Raw genomic sequence first — 24,153 nt, forward strand, 5'->3', positions numbered from 1 at the left:
AATAATTAAATAACTCCTCAATTAATTGATTATTCAAAAAACAAAAAATACCGTATTTGACAAAGGACTTGCTCACTACTGTGCCGAAATTTCAGCTTCCTAGCTCAAAGGATGGCTGAGATATCGCCCGGACAACCAAGAAAACAAACAAACAAGAAAACAAGAAACCAGAGTGAAAACTGAGTACTCTCTTTCAGCGTGCGTCACTGCCGAGCCCCCTTTGGTGCCCGGCAATGACGATTTGCAATGCCTGGAGATGGCATAGGAAAGGAGCGGTGTACAACAAGTACACATACATTCAAAGTACACCGCCCCCATGCCAAATAATTAAATATGCTGCAGTGCAGCATTGCCGGGGCACCTACAGCACCCGGCAATACCGCAGTGCACCTCATAGAGGCTGCATTGGGAGGGAGAGGTGTACGCTAATTGATTGATTAATTGTATAATTAAAATCAATAAAAGATTATCACAAAAAATTTTCATAATCAATTAGCTAATCGCATAACTAAACCACTAGTGCTTCATCCGAAGATGTATCTTTTAGAAATCTAATTAAATAAGTCATTTATAAAAAATTAAATAATTAATTGATTACTCAATAAATAATTAATCGATTAATCAATAAATACTTAATAGATGAAATGATTAATCAATAAATAAAAAATATCCTTGATAGCCACATCACTTGGTCACTCATGTCCAAATATTAGCTTCCCAGCTCAAAAGGTGCCTGAGATATTGGCCAAATGAGAAAGAAAATAAATAAATGATTAATAATGAAAATAAATAAATAATAATCATAAAAAAATTAAATTATTAATCAATTTGGTCAGAGAACACATAAACTACCACTATTTCATCAGAATCTGTAACCTAAAAAAAAAAATTTTTTTTGTCATTAATCGAATAATTAAATAATTAATCGATTAATTGATTAATTAATAAATCAAAAATATCCTTTGCAGCCAAATCACCTGGTCATTGGCATGTCCAAATATCAGCTTCCTAACTCAAAAGGTGCCTGAGTTAATAATGGTCAGAAGAGAAATGAAATTTAATTAATTAAATAAGTACTTAATTAAACGCTAATAATTAAATAACTCCTCAATTAATTGATTATTAAAAAAACAAAAAATACCGTATTTGACAAAGGACTTGCTCACTACTGTGCCGAAATTTCAGCTTCCTAGCTCAAAGGATGGCTGAGATATCGCCCGGACAACCAACCAAGAAAGAAAACAAACAAGAAAGCAAGAAACCAGAGTGAAAACTGAGTACTCTCTTTCAGCGTGCGTCACTGCCGAGCCCCCTTTGGTGCCCGGCAATGACGATTTGCAATGCCTGGAGATGGCATAGGAAAGGAGCGGTGTACAACAAGTACACATACATTCAAAGTACACCGCCCCATGCCAAATAATTAAATATGCTGCAGCGCGGCTCATTGAGGCTGCATTGGGAGGGAGAGGTGTACACTAATTGATTGATTAATTGTATAATTAAAATCAATAAAAGATTATCACAAAATATTTTCATAATCAATTGGCTAATCGCATAACTAAACCACGAGTGCTTCATCCGAAGATGTATCTTTTCGAAATTTAATTAAATAAGTCATTAATAAAAAATTAAATAATTAATTGATTACTCAATAAATAATTAATCGATTAATCAATAAATAATTAATAGATGAAATGATTAATCAATAAATCAAAAATATCCTTGATAGCCACATCACTTGGTCACTCATGTCCAAATATTAGCTTCCCAGCTCAAAAGGTGCCTGAGATATTGGCCAAATGAGAAAGAAAATAAATAAATGATTAATAATGAAAATAAATAAATAATAATCATAAAAAAATTAAATTATTAATCAATTTGGTCAGAGAACACATAAACTACCACTATTTCATCAGAATCTGTAACTTTAAAAAAAAATTTTTTGCCATTAATCGAATAATTAAATAATTAATCGATTAATTGATTCATTAATAAATCAAAAATATCCTTTGCAGCCAAATCACCTGGTCATTGGCATGTCCAAATATCAGCTTCCTAACTCAAAAGGTGCCTGAGTTAATGGTCAGAAGAGAAAGGAAATTTGATTAATTAAATAAGTACTTAATTAATCGCTAATAATTAAATAACTCCTCAATTTATTGATTAATCAAAAAAAAAAATACCGTTTTTGACAAAGGACTTGCTCACTATTGTGCCGAAATTTCAGCTTCCTAGCTTAAAGGATGGCTGAGATATCGTCCGGACAAACAAACAAGAAAGAAAACAAATGAGAAAGAAAACAAACAAGTACACATACATTCAAAGTACACCGCCCCCATGCCAAATAATTAAATATGCTGCAGTGCAGCATTGCCGGGGCACCTACAGCACCCGGCAATACCGCAGTGCACCTCATAGAGGCTGCATTGGGAGGGAGAGGTGTACGCTAATTGATTGATTAATTGTATAATTAAAATCAATAAAAGATTATCACAAAAAATTTTCATAATCAATTAGCTAATCGCATAACTAAACCACTAGTGCTTCATCCGAAGATGTATCTTTTAGAAATCTAATTAAATAAGTCATTTATAAAAAATTAAATAATTAATTGATTACTCAATAAATAATTAATCGATTAATCAATAAATACTTAATAGATGAAATGATTAATCAATAAATAAAAAATATCCTTGATAGCCACATCACTTGGTCACTCATGTCCAAATATTAGCTTCCCAGCTCAAAAGGTGCCTGAGATATTGGCCAAATGAGAAAGAAAATAAATAAATGATTAATAATGAAAATAAATAAATAATAATCATAAAAAAATTAAATTATTAATCAATTTGGTCAGAGAACACATAAACTACCACTATTTCATCAGAATCTGTAACCTAAAAAAAAAATTTTTTTTTGTCATTAATCGAATAATTAAATAATTAATCGATTAATTGATTAATTAATAAATCAAAAATATCCTTTGCAGCCAAATCACCTGGTCATTGGCATGTCCAAATATCAGCTTCCTAACTCAAAAGGTGCCTGAGTTAATAATGGTCAGAAGAGAAATGAAATTTAATTAATTAAATAAGTACTTAATTAAACGCTAATAATTAAATAACTCCTCAATTAATTGATTATTAAAAAAACAAAAAATACCGTATTTGACAAAGGACTTGCTCACTACTGTGCCGAAATTTCAGCTTCCTAGCTCAAAGGATGGCTGAGATATCGCCCGGACAACCAACCAAGAAAGAAAACAAACAAGAAAGCAAGAAACCAGAGTGAAAACTGAGTACTCTCTTTCAGCGTGCGTCACTGCCGAGCCCCCTTTGGTGCCCGGCAATGACGATTTGCAATGCCTGGAGATGGCATAGGAAAGGAGCGGTGTACAACAAGTACACATACATTCAAAGTACACCGCCCCATGCCAAATAATTAAATATGCTGCAGCGCGGCTCATTGAGGCTGCATTGGGAGGGAGAGGTGTACACTAATTGATTGATTAATTGTATAATTAAAATCAATAAAAGATTATCACAAAATATTTTCATAATCAATTGGCTAATCGCATAACTAAACCACGAGTGCTTCATCCGAAGATGTATCTTTTCGAAATTTAATTAAATAAGTCATTAATAAAAAATTAAATAATTAATTGATTACTCAATAAATAATTAATCGATTAATCAATAAATAATTAATAGATGAAATGATTAATCAATAAATCAAAAATATCCTTGATAGCCACATCACTTGGTCACTCATGTCCAAATATTAGCTTCCCAGCTCAAAAGGTGCCTGAGATATTGGCCAAATGAGAAAGAAAATAAATAAATGATTAATAATGAAAATAAATAAATAATAATCATAAAAAAATTAAATTATTAATCAATTTGGTCAGAGAACACATAAACTACCACTATTTCATCAGAATCTGTAACTTTAAAAAAAAATTTTTTGCCATTAATCGAATAATTAAATAATTAATCGATTAATTGATTCATTAATAAATCAAAAATATCCTTTGCAGCCAAATCACCTGGTCATTGGCATGTCCAAATATCAGCTTCCTAACTCAAAAGGTGCCTGAGTTAATGGTCAGAAGAGAAAGGAAATTTGATTAATTAAATAAGTGCTTAATTAATCGCTAATAATTAAATAACTCCTCAATTTATTGATTAATCAAAAAAAAAATACCGTTTTTGACAAAAGACTTGCTCACTATTGTGCCGAAATTTCAGCTTCCTAGCTCAAAGGATGGCTGAGATATCGCCCGGACAAACAAGAAAGAAAGAAAACAAGAAAGAAAAAAACAAGAAAGAAAGAAACCAGAGTGAAAACTGAGTACTCTCTTTCAGCGTGCGTCACTGCCGAGCCCCCTTTGGTGCCCGGCAATGACGATTTGCAATGCCTGGAGATGGCATAGGAAAGGAGCGGTGTACAACAAGAAAGAAACCAGAGTGAAAACTGAGTACTCTTTTTCAGCGTGCGTCACTGCTGAGCCCCCTTTGGTGCCTGGCAATGACGATTTGCAATGCCTGGAGATGGCATAGGAAAGGAGCGGTGTACAACAAGAAAGAAACCAGAGTGAAAACTGAGTACTCTCTTTCAGCGTGCGTCACTGCCGAGCCCCCTTTGGTGGCCGGCAATGATGATTTGCAATGCCTGGAGATGGCATAGGAAAGGAGCGGTGTACAATAAAACAATGAAACATAAAACAATCAAACATAAAACAATCAAACATAAAACATCAAACATAAAACAATCAAGCATAAAACAATCAAACATAAAACAATCAAACATAAAACAACATAAAACAATCAAACATAAAACAATCAAACATAAAACAATCAAACATAAAACAATCAAGCATAAAACAATCAAACATAAAACAATCAAACATAAAACAATCAAAAATAAAACAATCAAACATAAAACAATCAAACATAAAACAATCAAACAATCAAACATAAAACAATCAAAGCATAAAACAATCAAACATAAAACAATCAAACAATCAAACATAAAACAATCAAAGCATAAAACAATCAAACATAAAACAATCAAACATAAAACAATCAAACATAAAACAATCAAGCATAAAACAATCAAACATAAAACAATCAAACATAAAACAATCAAACATAAAACAATCAAACATAAAACAATCAAGCATAAAACAATCAAACATAAAACAATCGAACATAAAACAATCAAACATAAAACAATCAAAAATAAAACAATCAAACATAAAACAATCAAAGCATAAAACAATCAAGCATAAAACAATCAAACATAAAACAATCGAACATAAAACAATCAAACATAAAACAATCAAACATAAAACAATCAAACATAAAACAATCAAACATAAAACAATCAAAGCATAAAACAATCAAACATAAAACAATCAAACATAAAACAATCAAAAATAAAACAATCAAACATAAAACAATCAAAGCATAAAACAATCAAGCATAAAACAATCAAACATAAAACAATCGAACATAAAACAATCAAACATAAAACAATCAAACATAAAACAATCAAACATAAAACAATCAAACATAAAACAATCAAAGCATAAAACTATCAAAGCATAAAACAATCAAACATTCTCATAAGAATTGATGGGATAAGCGGGGTTGCATTCTTAATGTAGCTACTTCAGGTGTCGTATTTGGATTTTTATCTGCGATATTCCCCTTATTTTGATTAATTGCAATCATATTGAAGTACACCTACGTATAAAAACATACTAGACATATTTAAATTTAAAAAAACCTCTTCCAGAAGCGGTCAAAGTTAGCGTTACCTAGTCTTCTTCCTCATTTTTTAATGAGAATCGGCACTTATTGAATGAACATCAACGTCATGTTCACCATGTTTTTCGGCTGGGGTTCCTCTCGGGGTTTGGAGGTTAAGCCGCTGTCACACCTTGACGTTTTAGCCAGCGTATGCCGACGTATGAAAAATTTGGCTACGTTAAGAGCACGCTGAAGCACGCTGGCATACGTCGTAGTACGCCGAGCTCGTCGACAAATTTCGTGCATGCACAAAATTTGTCGATGTATGCCAGCGTATGACTCACACCAGCACTCAATTTTGATACGTCGGCATACGCTGGCTAAATCGTCAAGGTGTGACAGGGGCTTAAGGAGATTGTAGAGGACCCCGTAACAACCAGCATCATCTGTTTAATGAATAACATGTGCTTTCACTTCTCGGGTAAAACTTTTAAAATCCCTCTTAGCCAATCTACAGTACAGTACAGTACATTTATTTATGGGCGAAGCAAAGTACTATAGTTATTTTGGTGATTTTATGATTTGGTACTTTAGCGATGTAATCTAGCATCTTTATCAGTCTTGTAAGTTCTGAAAATACTCGAGAATAAACGGTATGGCTTTTAAAATGACTCAAGTGTGAGTTAAAGTGATGCAAATCGGATCATAGCATTAATCATGTGACAACATACTGGCGAAACGACATAAAAATGGGTATTACTGTATTCCTATGTGAGGTACTTCAAGTGTTGGAGAATACTTTACGCAGTCGTTGTTCCAGCCACATACCATCATGGAAAACTGTTCATTATCCAAGAAGACAAAAGCATGAAGCCAAGCCCATGTGTTAGAAGGAGGACATTCCTCCAAGTGGATGTTTTCACCTTTTATATAGCCTGTGACACAAACATACACACACACACACATGCACATACACACATGCACACATATATGTGCACACTTTCATACATATGTATACACACACACACACACACACACACACACACACACATCTCGTTTTTTCATTTCTGTTCCTCCCAATTCTCTCTTATTCACACACACACACACACACACACACACACACACACACACACACACACACACACACACACACACACACACACACACGCACACACACACCTATACACACCTATACACACATACATACATACACACACATATACACACATATACAGTCGTGGCCAAAAATATTGGCACCTCTCACTTTTTTCAAATAATGCACATTTCTTCCAAAAAATTGCTGAAATTTAAAAATCTTCTGGTATTCACATATGTATTTCTTTGGTTTGCAATGGAATAAAAGAAAAACATAGGGGCTATACCCCTGGTGCTCACCTCGTAGAATACACAGTATACTGCACTGATTAAAGGTATTTTAAACCAATTTCAATGGTTGCTAGAAGACTGCGCAGCATGTAGATCATACTAACATAATCATAAGACTTTAAACAAACACACAAAAACATACCTATTTTGGGGGGCAACCCCCCGCCCCCTTCCTCTCCCATCCCATGTACCTCATCAGACCCCAATTTTTCCAATGTCTTGAACAAACATTGGTACATCACAGATGATGAAGGTTGTGGTGAAGTTTCATCAAAATTGTTAGCATTCGACACACCTCGACAACTAGTTACCTTTCATTGAGAGTCGGCCTTTTCCGTTGTTATTTTTAGCCGCGTCGCAGACGCTGGTCATAGAGTGCGCTCTGCTGTTGTTGTTGTTCTTCTTGTTCTTCTTCTTCTTGTTCTTCTTCTTGTTCTTGCAGAGAAGACAAAACCTCAAAGCTCCACCCATTCTGGGAACCATAGCTCCACCCATTCTGGGAGAGGCTTCATATAAACAAATATCCACCATTTTATTAACTCGCATAGCTTTGAGGCCTGTTTTGTAGGCCCGTGGTGTCTTGCTCTCTCACAAAGTTTTCTTTCAAATCAAATTCGATATATCATTTCATTTTTGACAGTCGCTAACATCGTTTTAGACTCGGTTGAAAAAAAACGGGAAGAAAATCCGATGAAAGTTGCCCTTTATAGAACGAAATGAATTCTCAAAGGCCTGTAACTTCAAGTCCATTGAGATTTTTTTTTTTTAAATCGCGGCATGCTCAGTCATACACCGCCTGAAATAACAGATGGGAAAATGCCGAGATATATTAAAAATTCGTCCATTTGATGACAATCGTCACGATGAAATATTTAATTTATACGTCGTCACAATAATGTGGAGAGAGGAGCATAGCTTCGTTCACGTGTCGCCACACACGGGAAATTGCCGAGATATATATTTTTAAAATCGCGGCATGGTCAGTCATACACCGCCTGAAATAACAGACGGGAAAATGCCGAGATATATTAAAAATTCATCACCACACACGGGAAATTGCCGAGATATATTTTCACTTTGCACAAAAATAACATCAAGTAATCGAATCAATAGGAATGTCCTGTGCCTATAACATCGACGTTATAGGCACAGCTGCATCTAGGCATTGTGTAACATCGACGCGGCTTTTGTTTTAATTAAAACTTTTTGTACTTGTTATTAATTAAAACATCCTCTGCATATTATGACGTCCAAAGACTTCACAAATACTGCAATAAGTAGGCCTACACTTTTCCACCTGCACACACCTATGTGCTTGCTTTTTCACATTACCTTTGGACTGATTGTGCTCCATAAGGTAGCAAAACGTACCTGGAATCGCACAACTGCAGTTTATACCATAATGTGATTTGACGGCCTTTCAAAAAAATTTAACGACAAACTTTGGTGGAAACGAGTTCTTCGGTGCTTCAAAAGACATGTTTTTAAAGCGCTGGTGGTTTCACCACGTATTTTTTTTTTTCAATAGGATGTAAGTGACGTCAAGAGCATCCAGTACCCGGCTTTGTATGAACCAGGCCCGAAGAACCTTTACTTCAACTACCCGATTTTCCTTGGAAGGCTTATGTTTGGATTTTTCACTTCCTTCCTCATCTTCTTCATTCCGTACGGTGCATTCACTATGACCACACGTGACGACGGGATGTCTCCAACCGATTATCAATCTTTCAGCGTCATTACTGCTACCGCTCTTACATTCATTGTGAATTTGCAGGTGAGGAGTGAAGATATCCATGATATATATTTTAATGAGCTTGGAGGAATGACAGCAATTGGTCATAATTTGTGTAATAAATGTTACAGTATCCATGATGAAGTTGATGAATAACACTCTTTTCACTGATGATGAACTCAGATAAAAAGCTTTGAGTTATTACCTCCACCACCGGAAGTGGATGGAGGTTATGTTTCAACCCTGTCTATGAGCTGGGTATCTCAAATTTGATGGATTTGGAAAATATTTGGTGGACAGGTTGATTTGATTTTGGTGAAAATCTGGATCCCAGTACTATAATTTTTTAAAATGATTCTTCACCATTGACCAGCTGCATGTGTGAGAAGTGTTATGATTTATGGGAGCGAGACATGGGTAATGAACGCAGAGCAGCAACGAAGGCTGGAAAGGGTGGAAATGCGAATGGTTCGATGGATGTGCAGAGTATCGTTGAGAGAGAGGAAGACAAATGATGAATTGCGAAAGATGATGGGAATATTGCCTGTGATTGATGTTGTGAAGAGGAACAGGTTGAGATGGTTTGGTCATGTGTTGAGGAAGGATGAAAGTGACTGGTTGAGAAGAGTGATGGAAATGAATGTAGAAGGAAGTAGAGGACGGGGAAGACCGAGAAAGACTTGGCTAAAGATGGTGGAAGAAGAAATGCGGGCAAGGGGGTTAACAAGGAGAGATGCAGAAAATAGGGCAAGATGGAGAAGATTGTCATGGGGACCGCAAGGCTAACCCCCGCTCTAGCAGGGTAAATGGCCTTAAAATGCATGTTGTTGTTGTTGTTGTTGTTGTTGTTGTCTTCACCATTGAGAGATGGGGCCCAAGAACAATACATAGCATGATATCTCAAAAAGTGTTGGATGGATTCGGAGGAAATTTGATGGATAGGTGTGACGAGGAAGACTTGATTCAAATTTGAAGATCTGGATCCAGATTTGAGAATTTTTTATTTTACATAATGATTCTTCACCATTGAGAGATAGGGCCAACAACGATATATAGCGTAGCATTATATCTCAAAAACTCGTGGATGGATTATGACAAAACAAAGTGGATGAGTTGGGTAGGTGTCAAGAACAAGCCAATTCTATTTTGGTGTGTGACAAGGACAAATGGTCCAGATCCGGCCTATCAGTGGAATACAAAACTTACTTTTCAATCTGGTGGAGGTATGCACTCTACCGAGTGCCATATTCGTTCTTGAAGTGATCGCTCCTTTGGGATAAAATGTCATCTCAAAAAACTTGGTTTAACTCGGAGAAACTACACGTGATTACACAACAGGCTTTTTGACAACAATTTGACTATTTTTCATTGTATTGATGTGAGCTATCACATCTTTTTATTGCAATAAACCTTGTTCATTTCAATGATGTAATGACACTTGTATGGTACACACACACACACACACACACACACACACACACACACACACACACACACACACACACACACACACACACTCTTCTGATAGGAATCATCACAGCAATGGTATACCATCATCTAACACAAGAAGGAGGCCCGAGAGGCGGAATAGAAGGATGTAAAAGAGGATGCTACGGAACAATAGACCACCCACTACTAAACAAGGCCATACCCGAAAATTGCAATACAAGAATATCAAAAATATCCACGGCATTGATAGACTTGACTACAAAAAGCTTTTGATAGTATCCCACATTCATGGATGATACAATGCATTCAATTTACAACATCAACCTCCAAATAATCAAACTGATAGAGAAACCAATGGAGCTTTGGAAAACCACATTGATGTTAGAGCATTCGGAAGGAAAGATTGAAATACCAGGAATGAAGATATGGAACATTGAGGAATCTTCCAGGTAGACAGCCTTTCGCCCCCACCCCTCTTGCTTTTCCCGGCCCTGGACCCACTGAGAAGTAATTCCTCTCCCTCAACATTCCAACACACAACAAGACTCCCTCTCCTACCCTTCCCCATTCCCATCCTATCTCTCCTCCTCCCCTGCCCCTTCTCCTCCCCTACCTCATCTCTTCTCCTCCCCAACCTCATCTCTTCTCCTCCCCAATCCTAATCCTCCCTTTCCCCTTCCTCCTCACCCCCCCTCCCCTACACCCTACTCCTTCCTTCATATTCCCGTCACGAAGCGTCCCTGTGTTACCTGGCAACGTCGGGTACCTTTGCTATTTGAAATAATTTTGGTGGTTTGTTAAATAAAAATTGAGCCCTTGAAGCGAGGTGCTACGCGCGCTACTTGCTTAGCAAGGAGGAAGCGGACAACGCAGTAGGTTAAAAGAGTCTTTATTTCAAGAGCTCCACTGTAGCACTGGAGCGCTCCGGGCTGCGCGCCCGGTGGATATCCCGCGGCCACGCCTACCCCTCGGGCGTGGCCGCCGCCCACTCGGTGCGCGGAATGATGTCATCACGCCAGTGAGCTTTCGTGTCCGCCACACCCTCGTGTATAGACTGAACATGGCGAGATGAAAATAACACCAAGTAGCAGGAACACAGCTTATGGTTCCAGGTTCTGTCCCCACGAGTCCTCCCGAGAACAATGAATGAAGATTAGTATTTTGCTCCCGTGCCCAGGTGCTAATGAACAATTATAAATTGCTTAACCTAACGTTAAAAAGTGAGATTGTTGTTATTATCATCGTTTTTCTTTTCACTGATACTATTTTCAGGTGGGACTGGATATGGCATTCTGGACCTGGCTCAATACCTTCTCCATCGTTGTCAGCATCGTATCCCACTTTGCCTTTATGTTTGACTTCAACAGCGATGGTTCGCATCACCTGTTTACATCAATTTTCACATACACAGGTACAGTATTTGGGAAATTACTCCATTTGTGAGTAATCTAAAAAATAAATAATTTTGAAAGATGCTACAGTATTCTAGAAATCAATGTTTTGTGCACACGCAGCTTGATTAGTCATAACGTTTGGTTCTGTTGTACCAACACCAACTATCCTCACACCTTTTGATCTGATCTTCACATCCCCTAAGCCTTACCTCCACCCCACCCCTCCCTTCTAATGGCAGGCACACCACTGAACTCGCTGGAGCAGGCCTACCTGTGGCTGACCATCATCCTCACTGTATCCGTTGCCCTGCTACCTGTTGTGGCCTTTCGGTTTCTCAAGCGGGTTTTGAGGCCAGGGCTCAGCGATCTTGTAAGCACCAACTCCATTCTGCATTTATCGTGGAGTCTCTTTCACGCATGCAATGTCCCAAGTGATTGATTAAGGGGGAAGAGCTGAGTTATGGAGAGATGGGATGGGATTGGATATCTTAGAAGACCAAACAGAAACGAGGCAGCGCTCAGAAAGTTAGGCCGTCGCCGGCATAGAAGGGCATGGGGTTTTGCATCACCTCTGTGTGTATGTGTGCGTCTGTCTTGGCCGCAACTTTGTTTACCATTTGAGGTTTTGTTAACAAATTAAAAAAAAAAAAAAGCTTTATTATGATTATATGGAGAAAACAAATTAATAATTTGGTCAAAAGGTCAAAGTAGCATAAAACTAAATTTTCAACCGATTGACCTGGAATTTTAAGAATTCCCATATTCGGTAAGAACTGAATTTGTTCACCAATTAAAGTATTAAACGCTACAAGCCGATTGTTGTTTTCTTAGATCAAAAGGTCAAAGGTCAAGGTTGCGGAAAATCACCAATTTCCACTAGATTTACTTGAAATTTCAGCAGAGTTTGCAAACTGGGTCAATGAAGCCTATTGGTTTTGAGGTCAAAAGTCAAGGTCACTTAAAATTGTATATCTTTGGTATTTCTATAGCTGTTTTCATCATGTTTAGCATATGGAAGAAGAAGTCTGAATACAAAGTGGACGCCGACGGGCTTTGCATTTTCAGATGCTTTCTAATGACCCTCGCCAGAGGAGAGGATATTGCATTTGAGTCTGATTGTTTGCTACTTGGCCAAAAAAAAAAAAAAAAAAAAATTGCAAGTATGTTGATCACTCGTGTGTTTGTGTGTGTGTGTGTGTGTGTGTGTGTGTGTGTGTGTGTGTGTGTGTGTGTGTGTGTGTGTGTGTGTGTGTGTGTGTGTGTGTGTGTGTGTGTGTTGTGTGTGTGTGTGTGTGTGTGTGTTGTCCGCTCACTTATAATGCCCACAGGTCACAATTTTAAACCGATCTTCACGAAACTTTACCAAATGGTCGAGTTCGTGGTCCGACAAAATCCTATATATTTTTGGGGTTAAAAGGTCAAAAGGTCAACATAGCCAAAGGTTAACCACCTTTTTCAAATTTCTAAAATCCTCAATTTTCATCCAATTGACTTGAAATTTGAATAGGATATACATGTCGGCGAACTGAATTCAACCACCCACTATTTTTGAGATCAGCATCACCTAAGAGGTCAACGAAGGCCAAAGGTCAACCTTTTTTTTTTTAAATTTCTAAAATTCTCAATTTTCATCCAATTGACTTGAAATTTGAAGAGGATTTACATATCGGCGAACTGAATTCAACCACCAACTATTGATGAGATCAACATCGGCCAAAAGGTTAACATAGGCCAAAAGTCAACAACAATTTCAAATTTCGAAAATCCTCTTTTCATCTGATTCACATGAAATTTGAATGGGATTTACATATCAGCAAACTGAATTGAACCACCAGCTACTTTTGAGATCAACATAGGCCAAAAGGTCATAATAGGCCAAAGGTCAACCACTTTTTTTCAAATTTCTAAAATTCTCAATTTTCATCCGATTGACTTGAAATTTGAATAGGATTTACATATCGGCTGACTGAGTTCAACCACCAACTATTTTTGAGATAGGATTAGGCCAAAAGGTCAACATAGGCCAAAGGTCAACCACTTTTTTCAATTTTCTAAAATCCACAAATTTTCATCCGATTGACTTGAAATTTGAAAATTTACATATCGGCGAAATCAATTCAACCACCAACTATTTTTGAGATTAGCTGATGCCAAGAGGTCAACATAGGCCAAAGGTCAACCACTTTTTTCAAATTTCTAAAATCCTCAATTTTCATCCGATTGACTTGAAATTTGATTAGGATTTGCATATCAGCTTACTCAATTCAACCATCAACTATTTTTGAGATCAGCGTCGGCCAAAAGGTCAACGTAGGCCAAAGGTCAACCACTTTTTTAAAAATTTCTAAAATCCTCAATTTTCATCCGATTCACTTGACATTTGAATGGTATTTACATGTCAGCAAACTGAATTCAACCACCAACTATTTTTTAGATCGGCATCGGCCAAAAGGTCAACATATGCCAAAGGTCAACAACAATTTTGAATTTCTAAAATCCTTAATTTTCATCCGATTGACTTGAAATTTGAAAAGGATTTAAACTTCGGCAAACTGAATTCAACCACAAACTATTTTTGAGATCATCATAGGCGAAAAGGTCAACATAGGCCAAAGGTCAACGACAATTTCAAATTTCTAAAATCCTCAATTTTCATCCGATTCACTTGAAATTTCAATGGGATTTACATGTCAGCAAACTGAATTCAACCACCAACTTTTTTTTTTAGATCGGCATCGGCCAAAAGGTCAACATATGCCAAAGGTCAACAACAATTTTAAATTTCTAAAATCCTTAATTTTCATCCGATTGACTTGAAAATTGAAAAGGATTTAAACATCGGCAAATTGAATTCAACCACAAACTATTTTTGAGATCAGCATAGGCCAAAAGGTCAACATCGACCACAGGTCAACAACAATTTCAAATTTCTAAAATCCTCAATTTTCATCCAATTGACTTGAAATTTGAATGGGATTTACATGTCAGCAACTGAATTCAACCACAAACTATTTTTGAGATCAGCATAGGCCAAAAGGTCAACACAGGCCAAAGGTCAATGACAATTTAAAATTTCTAAAATCCTCAATTTTCATCCGATTCACTTGAAATTTGAATGGGATTTACATGTCAGCAACTGAATTCAACCACAAACGATTTTTGAGATCTCCGTCGGCCAAAAGAGCAACATAGGCAAAAGGTCAACCACTTTTTTTTGAATCTCTAAAATCCTCAATTTTCATCCGATTGACTTGAAATTTGAATAGGATTTACATTTCGGCAAACTGAATTCAACCACCAACTATTTTTGAGATCAGCATAGGCCAAAAGGTCAACATCGACCAAAGGTCAACAACAATTTCAAATTTCTAAAATCCTCAATTTTCATCCAATTGACTTGAAATTTGAAAAGGATTTACATATCGGCGAACTGAATTCAACCACCAACTATTTTTGAGATCAGCATATGTCAAGAGGTCAACATAGGCCAATGGTCAACAAACATTTAAAATTTCTAAAATCCTCAATTTTCATCTGATTGACTTGAAATTTGAATAGGATTTACATAGCGGTAGACTGAATTGAACCCACAACTATTTTTGAGATCAGCATAGGCCAAAAGGTCAACGTAGGCCAAAGGTCAACCTCTTTTTTTTTTCTTCTAAAATCCTCAATTTTTATCCGATTCACTTGAAATTTGAATGGGATTTACATTGCAGCAAACTGAATTCAACCACCAACTATTTTTGAGATCATCACAGGCCAGAAGAGCAACACAGGCAAAAGTCAACAACAATTTCTAATTTCTAAAATCCTCAATTTTTGTACGATTCACTTGAAATTTGAATGGGATATACACATCAGTTAACTGGATTCAACCAACAACTATTTTTGAGATCAGCATAGGCCAAAAGGTCAACATAGGCCCAAGGTCAACCGGTTTTTTCAAATTTCTAAAAGCCTCAATTTTTATCCGATTGACTTGAAATTTGAAGAGGATTTTCATATCAGCCAAATGAATTCAACCACCAACTATTTTTGAGGTGAAAAAGGATGCTCTACTGAGTTCCAATCCACAAAAGCGACACTTTTGCCAAGTGTCGCTCCATGAGTGATTTTTCATTTGTTTGTCTGTCCGCTCACTTATACTTGCCTACAGGACACAATTTCAAACCGATCTTCACGAAACTTTACCAAATGGTAGAGTTCGTGGTCCGACAAAATCCTATATATGTTTGGGGTCAAAAGGTCAAAAGGTCAACATAGGCCAAAGGTCAACGGCCTTTTTCAAATTTCTAAATTCCTCAATTTTCATCCGATTGACTTGAAATTTGAATATTATATACATATCGGCAAACTGAATTCAACCACCAACTATTTTTGAGATCAGCATAGGCCAAAAGGTCAACATAGGCCAAAGGTCAACAACCATTTCAAATTTCTAAAATCCTCAATTTTCATCCGATTGACTTGAACTTTGAATAGGATTTACATATCGGCGAACTGAATTCAACCACCAACTATTTTTGAGATCAACATAGGCCAAAAGGTCAACATAGGTCAAAGGTCAACCACTTTTTTCAATTTTTTTAAATCCTCAATTTTCATCTGATTGACTTGAAATTTGAATAGGATATACATGTCGCCTTACTGAATTCAACCACCAACTATTTTTGAGATCAGCGTGGGCCAAAAGGTCAACTTAGGCCAAAGGTCAACCACTTTTTCAAATTTCTAAAATCCTCACTTTTCATCCGATTGACTTGAAATTTGAATAGGATTTACATATCGGCTTACTGAATTCAACCACCAACTATTTTTGAGATCAGCATAGGCCAAAAGGTCAACTTAGGTGAAAGGTCAACCACTTTTTTTTGAATCTCTAAAATCCTCAATTTTCATCCGATTGACTTGAAATTTGAAGAGGATTTGCATATCGACTAACTGAATTCAACCACCAACTATTTTTGAGATTAGCTTGGGCCCAAAGGTCAACATAGCCCAAAGGCCAACCATTTTTTTCAAATTTCTAAAATCCTCAATTTTCTTTCCGATTGACTTGACATTTGATTAGGATTTACATATCGGCTTATTGAATTCAACCACCAATAATTTTTGAGGTCAACATAGGCCAAAAGGTCAACATAGGCCGAATTTCTAAAATTGTCAATTTTCATCCGATTAACTTAAACTTTGAAGACGGTTTGCATATCAGGTCACTGAATTCAACCACGAATTATTTTTTGAGGTCAATAGGATGCTCCACTGAGTGCCATGCTACTTTGTTCTGTTTTTCCAAGTGTCACTCTATGAGTGATTTTTCATCTGTCTGTTTGTCTGTTTGTCTGCACAGAATAAATATGATTTTCTCTGCAGCCGTTGGTCCGAGCGACAGGAAATTTTCAGCATAGGTGCAACTCCACCTGTAGAATGTTTTAATGATAATTATGACGTCAGAGGTCACGTGGTTTGGCCGCCATCTTGGAAAACCCGAAAAACTTTGCACCTCTATATCTCCGAAAGCGCTGAATAGAAAAAATTGAGACATGGCTCGTTGTAAAGAACTCTCCATGGTGAATGAAATATGGTAATGATGATGTCATAGGTGCCTCCATTATGACGTCATAATTTGACAAGTACAAAACTTCATCCGAGCAAGATGAAATTTATTGAGCATAATCTAGGAATAAATTAGTTTAGAAAATAAAGAATGATGACGTCATCGGTCACGTTGTTCGGCCGCCATATTTGTTTTAACACAAAAGCCTTACAAAACCACTGAAAATACATCCTGGTGAAGGTTTGCAATCTCTGATTGCTCTTTTTCTTGTTGTCCTTGTTTTAGGATTGTTTGGCTAAATGAAAATTCAGGAGCAAAAGGATCTCCTACACGGTCACTGCTTTTTTCTTTTGTATACAAAGTCGAGGCTCATGTAAGAGCTAACACATTAAACACAAAAACATAAACGGACAGATAAAACATATAATAAAGGGAGTGGGAGACAAGAGGGGGAGAGAGAGGAAAGCACACAAGCACAACAACAGTAGAAACTAGAACGGCACTCAGTAGCGAGCATACCTCCGTCTGGTTGGCCATATGATCTCTCAATGGTGAAGAATCACCTAAAAAATTCTGCTAGCCGGATCCGGATCCGGATCTTCACCAAGATTGAATCGATGCTTCCTTGTCACACACACAACCTGTCCAATAAGTTTCGTCCAAATCCGTCCATAACGTTTTGAGATATCCTGCTATGTATCGTTTTGGCCCTATCTCCCAATGGTGAAGAATCACTTAAAAGATTAAATAATTCTCATATCCGAATCCATATTCAGATCTTCACCAAAATCGAATCGAATCGTCCTTGTCAGACACCCAACCGGTCCACCAAGTTTCGTCCAAATCCGTCCACAACTTTTTGCGATATACTGCTATGTATCGTTTTTGGCCCTATCTCCCAAATGGTGAAGAATCACTTTAAAAATTCTACTAACCGGATCCGAATCCGGATCTTCACCAAAATCTAATCATTTCGTCCTTGTCCCACACGCTACATCTTTGCCAAATTTCGGCCGAATCCGTCCACAACTTTTTGAGATATTTTGTTCACACACAAACAAACAAACAAACAGACAGGGGTGAAAACACAACCACCATCCCCCTTTGGTGGCGGAGGAAATAATGAAATGATAACTTGGGTTTAATACAGACTGCAGGTGATTATGGGCCACATTAGTTTGGGGTGAAGGGGGAGTCCAATGTAAATATTACCTGTGCGACATTTTCTTCTCTTTTGGGAATGGCTATGCTCTTATTAAATTTCATTTAATTTTTGCTTTGAAGGAAAGATGCACAGAACACAGACAACCTTATGCAGTCTGCAAAAGAATGTGTTGCTGCTTAGGTAGACTGAACATGCAGTCTTGGCATTCTGTCTCATCTCTGATGGCTCAACAGTAATTGATTAGGTGAAGGCCGGTTAATTGCACCTGCCATCATTGGGTGAGAGATGTGACTTGGGGCGATTTGTTATTCCCATACTACTCTGAAAGGCTGAAAGGCTCCCCCCCTTCACATGCCTCCTCCCCTTCACATGCCTCCCCCCCAAAGCCCTCTCCCTCCCACAGATCTCTCGATGTCTCCATGTCTCTCGGTCCCTGCTCTCAAATGTGTGTTTGTGTCCTTCCCCCTCTCTCCCCATCTTGTCTACCGCTCCCGATGTTATTTGTTTTATGTGTCTGTTTGTCTTTCTGTGTGATTAATGTTCGCTCTTTCACGAGCCTCGATCTTGTATACAAAAAAAAAAAAAAAAAAAAAAAAAAAAAAAAAAAAAAAAAAAAAAAAAAAAAAAAAAAAAAAAAAAGGCATCAGCCGCCCACAATCCATCGTGAACATTTCCATTACTGAGAATTTCCAGATTTCCCAGATAATCACAATTTTTGTACTTCTCGTGATTTATTCTTGAGATTCCTTTGTCCCTCTTTAACATCCATTATATTCTCCGCAGGTTCAAGATGGTCGCCAGCCTCGCAAGAAGCCACCGTCGGTGGTGACTGTGGCATTCCGCAGATATGCTACTGTGCGACGCTCGGGCTACGCTTTCTCTCACACACCTGGATTTGGCGACCTCATCACATCTGGACGAAGCATTCGTCGTAAGAAAGGAGAAGAGAGGAAATGAAAAGCAAATGCCTCTAACAAGTACACACATGATTTCTGAGCATCTGGAGCCTCATTTCCCTCATCTGGAGCAATCCGATGGCACTAAACAAGGTCACAGGGTACAGAACTCTCAACCACTACTTTTATTTTGTCCTTCTCTGTGCACCTGCACAGACCTCTGAACTGTACAGACCTCTGAACTATTACCGATTTTGGGGTTTCTGAGTTCTCCGCAGTGCAATCGGAGTCGCTGCAATGACATCTGGATCTGGGCAAGGAATGCTCTCGAGTTACAATGGAATTTTGGGGGGATATGGTCAAGGAATAACATTTTGAAGCATTGTTTATGGATGGCTCTTTCTCGTATCGAGAAGGATATTGCTCTCATCACTCGTAATATGGGAAATGCACGAGCACCATTTTGAGTGTTGCATTGTGGGTTTTTGTACTTCTCCATCGCCATTGTGACAAAGCAATGTAAAATTGCACCTCACATGTCTCCTGGCGATAATTTGCAATGAGTAATCGTGAGTTCTCCATGTCCTTGAGTGCCCCTTAGAACGCTCTCGTTCGAGAGAACTACCAGCATCACCCGCTCGGGGGATACCCAGGAGGTCGCACACATCCTCTATTAAAAATCGTCATCGCTCCTTGCAGGTGTTTAACATTTTTGAACAATCTTTATTTTTTGCATCGAGCCATCGATACGCCATTTCAGAATGGAATACCAGCATCCTGGGGTGAAAATATCCACCGTCCATCGATGGTTTAACTTTCACCAGGATTGTTGTTTTGTGGCTGCGGGTCAAAGCGGGCAATATGGAAATGTTTATCAAATCACACCTTAGGATAAGGTGCTCAAGGCTGTTTCATCTATGGATGAATTTGAATGGTATTTGAATGGTATATATTTATTGTACCGTAAACATCTTTGGAATATTTTTAAGGTGCTACATATCGTACGTATGTGACAATTTGTTTCTTGTGTTTTAATTCATATGATGCACTTGATGAGGATAAACTGGGTTTGAAGTTTAAATTGTGCATTATTTATCATGCATGTAATAATATAAAGAAACAGTAGGTAATGTTTTATTTTGGAGATGTGACTCATAAATGCAATTCATACAATACCATATGACCAATCGGGGTTGAGGGAAATGTTTTAAACTTGTGTATAATCAATGCCTTTTCAGGATTATGTTTACTTTACTACTACTACTACTATCATGGCTCCAATTAATCCCACCATCCTGTGTGGTGGGCTACATGGGTTTAGCCTCTTTGCACCCCCATGTATCCCCGCTCCCTCTCCATCACTCCCACATACCTTGGCACCATCCCCACATACCACAGCTCCTTCTCGACCATCCCCACATACCACAGCTCCCTCTCCACCATCCCCACATACCACAGCTCCCTCTCCACCATCCCCACATACCACAGCTCCCTCTCCACCATCCCCACATACCACAGCTCCCTCTCCACCATCCCCACATACCACAGCTCCCTCTCCACCATCCCCACATACCACAGCTCCCTCTCCACCATCCCCACATACCACAGCTCCCTTTCCACCATCCCACATACCACAGCTCCCTTTCCACCATCCCCACATACCACAGCTCCCTCTCCACCATCCCCACATACCCCAGCCACTCACCACCACTCCCACATAACCCAGCTCCCCTCTCCACCACTCCCACATACCACAGCTCCCTCTCGACCATCCCCACATACCACAGCTCCCTCTCCACCATCCCCACATACCACAGCTCCCTCTCGACCATCCCCACATACCACAGCTCCCTTTCCACCATCCCCACATACCACAGCTCCCTCTCCACCATCCCCACATACCACAGCTCCCTCTCCACCATCCCCACATACCACAGCTCCCTCTCCACCATCCCCACATACCACAGCTCCCTCTCCACCATCCCCACATACCACAGCTCCCTCTCCACCATCCCCACATACCACAGCTCCCTTTCCACCATCCCCACATACCACACCTCCCTTTCCACCATCCCCACATACCACAGCTCCCTTTCCACCATCCCCACATACCACAGCTCCCTTTCCACCATCCCCACATACCACAGCTCCCTTTCCACCATCCCCACATACCACAGCTCCCTCTCCACCATCCCCACATACCCCAGCCACTCACCACCACTCCCACATAACCCAGCTCCCCTCTCCACCACTCCCACATACCACAGCTCCCTCTCGACCATCCCCACATACCACAGCTCCCTCTCCACCATCCCCACATACCACAGCTCCCTCTCGACCATCCCCACATACCACAGCTCCCTCTCCACCATCCCCACATACCACAGCTCCCTCTCGACCATCCCCACATACCACAGCTCCCTCTCCACCATCCCCACATACCACAGCTCCCTCTCCACCATCCCCACATACCACAGCTCCCTCTCCACCATCCCCACATACCACAGCTCCCTTTCCACCATCCCCACATACCACAGCTCCCTTTCCACCATCCCCACATACCACAGCTCCCTCTCCACCATCCCCACATACCACAGCTCCCTTTCCACCATCCCCACATACCACAGCTCCCTCTCCACCATCCCCACATACCACAGCTCCCTCTCCACCATCCCCACATACCCCAGCCACTCACCACCACTCCCACATAACCCAGCTCCCCTCTCCACCACTCCCACATACCACAGCTCCCTCTCGACCATCCCCACATACCACAGCTCCCTCTCCACCATCCCCACATACCACAGCTCCCTCTCCACCATCCCCACATACCACAGCTCCCTCTCCACCATCCCCACATACCACAGCTCCCTTTCCACCATCCCACAGCTCCCTTTCCACCATCCCCACATACCACAGCTCCCTCTCCACCATCCCCACATACCACAGCTCCCTCTCCACCATCCCCACATACCACAGCTCCCTCTCCACCATCCCCACATACCACAGCTCCCTCTCCACCATCCCCACATACCACAGCTCCCTTTCCACCATCCCCACATACCACAGCTCCCTTTCCACCATCCCCACATACCACAGCTCCCTCTCCACCATCCCCACATACCACAGCTCCCTTTCCACCATCCCCACATACCACAGCTCCCTCTCCACCATCCCCACATACCACAGCTCCCTCTCCACCATCCCCACATACCCCAGCCACTCACCACCACTCCCACATAACCCAGCTCCCCTCTCCACCACTCCCACATACCACAGCTCCCTCTCGACCATCCCCACATACCACAGCTCCCTCTCCACCATCCCCACATACCACAGCTCCCTCTCCACCATCCCCACATACCACAGCTCCCTCTCCACCATCCCCACATACCACAGCTCCCTTTCCACCATCCCCACATACCACAGCTCCCTCTCCACCATCCCCACATACCACAGCTCCCTCTCCACCATCCCCACATACCACAGCTCCCTCTCCACCATCCCCACATACCACAGCTCCCTCTCCACCATCCCCACATACCACAGCTCCCTTTGCACCATCCCCACATACCACAGCTCCCTCTCCACCATCCCCACATACCACAGCTCCCTCTCCACCATCCCCACATACCACAGCTCCCTTTCCACCATCCCCACATACCACAGCTCCCTTTCCACCATCCCCACATACCACAGCTCCCTTTCCACCATCCCCACATACCACAGCTCCCTCTCCACCATCCCCACATACCACAGCTCCCTTTCCACCATCCCCACATACCACAGCTCCCTTTCCACCATCCCCACATACCACAGCTCCCTCTCCACCACCCCCACATACCCTAGTGCCCTCTCCATCACCCCCCACATACCTATCATTGTTTACTGCTGTTACAGTGTAATAAAATTGATAATACAAAGTTTTCTTTTCATCATGGTGTATATTTTACAATGTTGTGTGTTCTCTCATTGTCTGTTGTAACATGTGTGACACAATGTGAGATAATCATGTATTGTGGTGGCTTCTTCGTGTACTCCAGGAATATTTGGTCAAATGCGTACTGCTGTTCATCTTGATGTAACATTATGATTGTGAATGTCATGGCAGGTGAAATGGTGACTTCGGGAATACTGAAGGATTAAGCATTCCTAAACAAAGGGAGAAAGAGTTACAAAAGGAAAGCTGAGCAATCTGATCATGCTGTGAATGCTTCCTGTTGCAGATCATTAGGGAAGAGGAGATTCCCAAAATGTGAATGCTTCCTGTTGCAGATCATTAGGGAAGAGGAGATTCCCAAAATGTGAATGCTTCCTGTTGCAGATCATTAGGGAAGAGGAGATTCCCAAAATGTGAATGCTTCCTGTTGCAGATCATTAGGGAAGAGGAGATTTCCAAAATGTGAATGCTTCCTGTTGCAGATCATTAGGGAAGAGGAGATTCCCAAAATGTGAATGCTTCCTGTTGCAGATCATTAGGGAAGAGGAGATTCCCAAAATGTGAATGCTTCCTGTTGCAGATCATTAGGGAAGAGGAGATTCCCAAAATGTGAATGCTTCCTGTTGCAGATCATGAGGGAAGAGGAGATTCCCAAAATGTGAATGCTTCCTGTTGCAGATCATTAGGGAAGAGGAGATTCCCAAAATGTGAATGCTTCCTGTTGCAGATCATTAGGGAAGAGGAGATTCCCAAAATGTGAATGCTTCCTGTTGCAGATCATTAGGGAAGAGGAGATTCCCAAAATGTGAATGCTTCCTGTTGCAGATCATTAGGGAAGAGGAGATTCCCAAAATGTGAATGCTTCCTGTTGCAGATCA

At 39.9% G+C, this 24,153-nt stretch overlaps 2 protein-coding genes across 2 annotated transcripts in view; both read left to right on the plus strand.

Annotated features, from left to right (window-relative positions):
• The window catches only part of LOC137422423 (phospholipid-transporting ATPase IC), a 283,539-nt gene extending 263,997 nt beyond the window's left edge, over positions 1-19,542 (plus strand). Inside the window, 4 exon segments of the mRNA XM_078772905.1 lie at positions 8,668-8,913; positions 11,593-11,731; positions 11,954-12,084; positions 19,223-19,542. Of these exon segments, the coding sequence (XP_078629031.1) occupies positions 8,668-8,913; positions 11,593-11,731; positions 11,954-12,084; positions 19,223-19,396 (690 nt within the window). The 3' untranslated portion in view covers positions 19,397-19,542.
• A 991-nt stretch (positions 19,543-20,533) lies between these two features.
• LOC144890748 (uncharacterized) lies at positions 20,534-23,320 on the plus strand. Its single transcript, XM_078772530.1, has one exon. It carries the CDS (start codon positions 20,672-20,674, stop codon positions 23,318-23,320), a length of 2,649 nt encoding a protein of 882 aa, XP_078628656.1. The 5' UTR covers positions 20,534-20,671.
• Positions 23,321-24,153: the final 833 nt, after the last annotated feature.

The sequence above is a fragment of the Myxine glutinosa genome, chromosome 2 (genome assembly GCF_964187855.1).
Source record: "Myxine glutinosa chromosome 2, kmMyxGlut1.1, whole genome shotgun sequence".
Classification (NCBI taxonomy): Eukaryota; Metazoa; Chordata; class Myxini; order Myxiniformes; family Myxinidae; genus Myxine; species Myxine glutinosa.

Bases quoted from the DNA above. Each gene is read 5' to 3' on its own strand.
- LOC144890748 (XM_078772530.1), top strand. From the start codon at position 20,672: ATGTATCCCCGCTCCCTCTCCATCACTCCCACATACCTTGGCACCATC.